Source organism: Phalaenopsis equestris, unplaced genomic scaffold (assembly GCF_001263595.1).
Source record: "Phalaenopsis equestris unplaced genomic scaffold, ASM126359v1 Scaffold000658, whole genome shotgun sequence".
NCBI lineage: Eukaryota > Viridiplantae > Streptophyta > Magnoliopsida > Asparagales > Orchidaceae > Phalaenopsis > Phalaenopsis equestris.
Genome location: NW_018165098.1, coordinates 85478 through 88547, shown reverse-complemented (window position 1 = coordinate 88547; position 3070 = coordinate 85478). Strand labels below are relative to the sequence as shown.

Genomic DNA, 3070 nt, shown 5'->3' with positions numbered 1-3070 from the left:
ATGCCCAAAAAAAATACACAAAGAAAGATAAAAAATTATTTGAAAAGGAAAAACAAAATGTCCTTTTTTTATTCAACAGAATATCACCGAATCATATACTAGAGGAAAACATTTGAGCTTCGTTTCAGGCGACATCAATTCTTCTGCTTCAAAATTTAAAAGCTCATTTCTCAAAATATGACTAAAATACAAAATATATGATCTTATTAACTATGGTAGAAAGTTGGTTAAAATCAGGACCATTAGGCACTCCTTATTTCTCCCACAATAGAGAGAGAGAATAAGAATAGCAGTGCACCCAAAATAAATGCAGCATTGACATGAACAAAGAACGCTTGCAGAAGCTTTTCTGGTTTTTTTTTATAATTGAAACGCTGATCACCATTTCCTCTTTCTCTATGATATTGACATGTCTATCATATGAGATATATTTTCCCCATCCTCATCAAATTCTGTAAATCTGCACGCATCAGTCCTAAGTACAATGGATTTTGGCTTTGTAGAACTGTAGCCCTACTTAGAAGCTTTTCTTTTTTCTTTTCTTTTTCAGTGAAATCCCCAATCCCCAAGCATTGCTGGGGATGAAATGGAGGCTGAAACAGTGGCCTTGTACTGGGCTCTAAAGCTAGCCAACCTTAAAGAAAAGAAAAAAAGAAAAGCTTTGAGAGTTTTGATGTATGCATCAAACTCAATAAGTTGTCAATAACGCATGGCTAAGCAACCGAGAAGCAGAAACAAAATGGATGAATTCAAGCAATTTAATGAATGTTGAAAAGAAAATTATGCTTATAAAACTGCTCATTTACAAATACAAATACCGAGCTTCTGAGCTGGAAAATCAAGAATTCAAAGAAATCATCTTGTGATGGATTCAAAATTTGAATCTCTCCTATAGCCCCCAAAGCTTATGCAAATGAATTCATGATCATCACACTAACGCAGATAAATGGAACTTTTATTTTATGGGTCAATCCGAGGAAAAATTTTTCATTCTTGGGCTATAAATTTGCTACAGCAACTGCATATGCATTCCATGCATCTTGTTGCATAAAAGATGATGATTCTTCATATTTGGCATCAGGCTCCTCCCAGTGCTCACCTTCGTCTATGTTGGGCATTTTGCGGATCCAGAAATGTATTGATTGGAAGCCAGCCTCTTGCAAGCAGTCCTTGATTTCAGGCAGCGTCCACCTGATCATGTGCAAAGGGTGGTCAGATTCACATAACAAACATTGTATACACTTTCAGCATATATGAAGAAAAAATAAGGTGCACCCTTTCAAGAGAGAACCCAAAAAAATCTGCAGGCGAATTTGGAACAGTTATTCGCAAATTTACACGCAAGAAAACTATCACAATTCTTTTTTGACAATTGCTTTTTAATTTTCTTTATAAAAAATAATATTTTATAATGAAATTTAATGAAACGTCACGGCTATAAGAGAATTAAGGTCCCAATTATCAAAATATGTCCAATCACAAAACTTTTAAGGAAAAATATCTCAAGACAGTAATGCAGTTGCCGAAAAAGTTTAAATAGAATAAAGCAGTCCATTTAAAATAATAACATAATACGTTACAATAATAACATAATTATGTAAAGCAGTCCATTTAAAATAATAATATAATACGTTACAATAATAACATAATTATGTAACAACATAATTATGTTACAATAATAACAACAAAATTAAACTAAATCAAATGGCCGAAAAAGATTGAAAATTATAAATATTTACAAGAACAAGATTTTTAAATTCTAGCTTACACTACACTAAAAAATAAAGGTGATTTCATTCATGTTCTGTTTAAACCACATTCAAAAGACATTGAATTTGAAACTTGTAAGCCCATGATAATGTTATGAAACAAAAAATCACTTCAAAATAACTTTTTTTTTATTTTATAGCATGATAAATTTGAGCAAATGATGAGAATACTAACAATTTTGAATATTAAGCCCAAAATGTTAAATCAAATCAAATTCAATATTCTAATCATCACAATATATGATTATAATTTTAAGTGGAATAACAATGCAAGTTAAATTGTTAAAAACTTTTCTATTCAACTTAAAATAAAATTTAAATGTAAACATTCAAGAAAAATTATGTTAAAATAAAGCAGTGTTGAATCCAAATTTATCATGTGAGACATGCTCAAGAATCGGAGCGGTAGGAATTTTAAAGGACAAGTGAAGAGAAAAAGACAAAGTAAAAAAGCACACAAAGAATTGCCTCATAGAAGCAAACTGAGTTTTTCCCAAGATTTGTGACCTATTTTATATATTATAACTGAAGGGTTACAAAAAAAGAAGAGGAGAGAGATCTCCTTACAGAGTATGGGTCTAAAAAGAAGAGCCAAAAACCCTTTTTACATGCATTGGACCCCTATTTATAAGAGATGGGAAAGTCATAAACGAAAAATTGCATATATGTCTCTAAATCAATAAGGGGGATACAGGAAAATATTATTTGTTGTCGTTTCTTTTCATATTCATAATTGATTTTAGTGTCATTATTGTATTTGGACCTTTGACTGTGATAGTGTCAGTTTGTTATTTTGTCCGGGAAACTGTCCGTCTTCGTTCTAGGAAGTCGATCGACTCTGAGAGTAGTAGCGATTAACCCTAGTAATGGTCGATCAGCCTGCTTGTTCCATTGTGATCTTCAGAGGAAGTATTGAGAGAGTCTCATGTTGATACTTGTGAGACTGTTGGGGGTGCTAGACATTTGTTCACTTGTTGGAGTGAATATTTGTTATCATTCGGCCTAGGTGGCCCTTTCGTCGATCGTCAACCTTCGGTCAGCTGGCAATTTTTCAACCAAACGGCTTTATGAGTACTTGAATATTCATTAGAGGAATATTCTCTTATTTATCTCTTTTGATCGACCATCAGATTGTCTTGAGATTAGTATAGGTCATTTTTTGGTGTGCATATTAGGTTCCCTAATTTTCTTGTTCGTTGATAGCAACAGTTGAGATAAAGATAGAAATTTTAATGCAATAAATTGAATTTTAATGCTCACAATTTAATGCAATGGATTTTCATGCCTGCCACCTATAATAT

General features: G+C 32.3%; 1 protein-coding gene across 1 annotated transcript in view; it reads right to left on the bottom strand.

The window, feature by feature from the left end:
- Nucleotides 1–760: 760 nt before the first annotated feature.
- The window catches only part of LOC110030116, a gene marked incomplete in the record, with an annotated part of 71749 nt that continues 69439 nt past the window's right edge, over nucleotides 761–3070 (bottom strand). Inside the window, 1 exon segment of the mRNA XM_020732695.1 lies at nucleotides 761–1191. Within this exon segment, the coding sequence (XP_020588354.1) occupies nucleotides 999–1191 (193 nt within the window).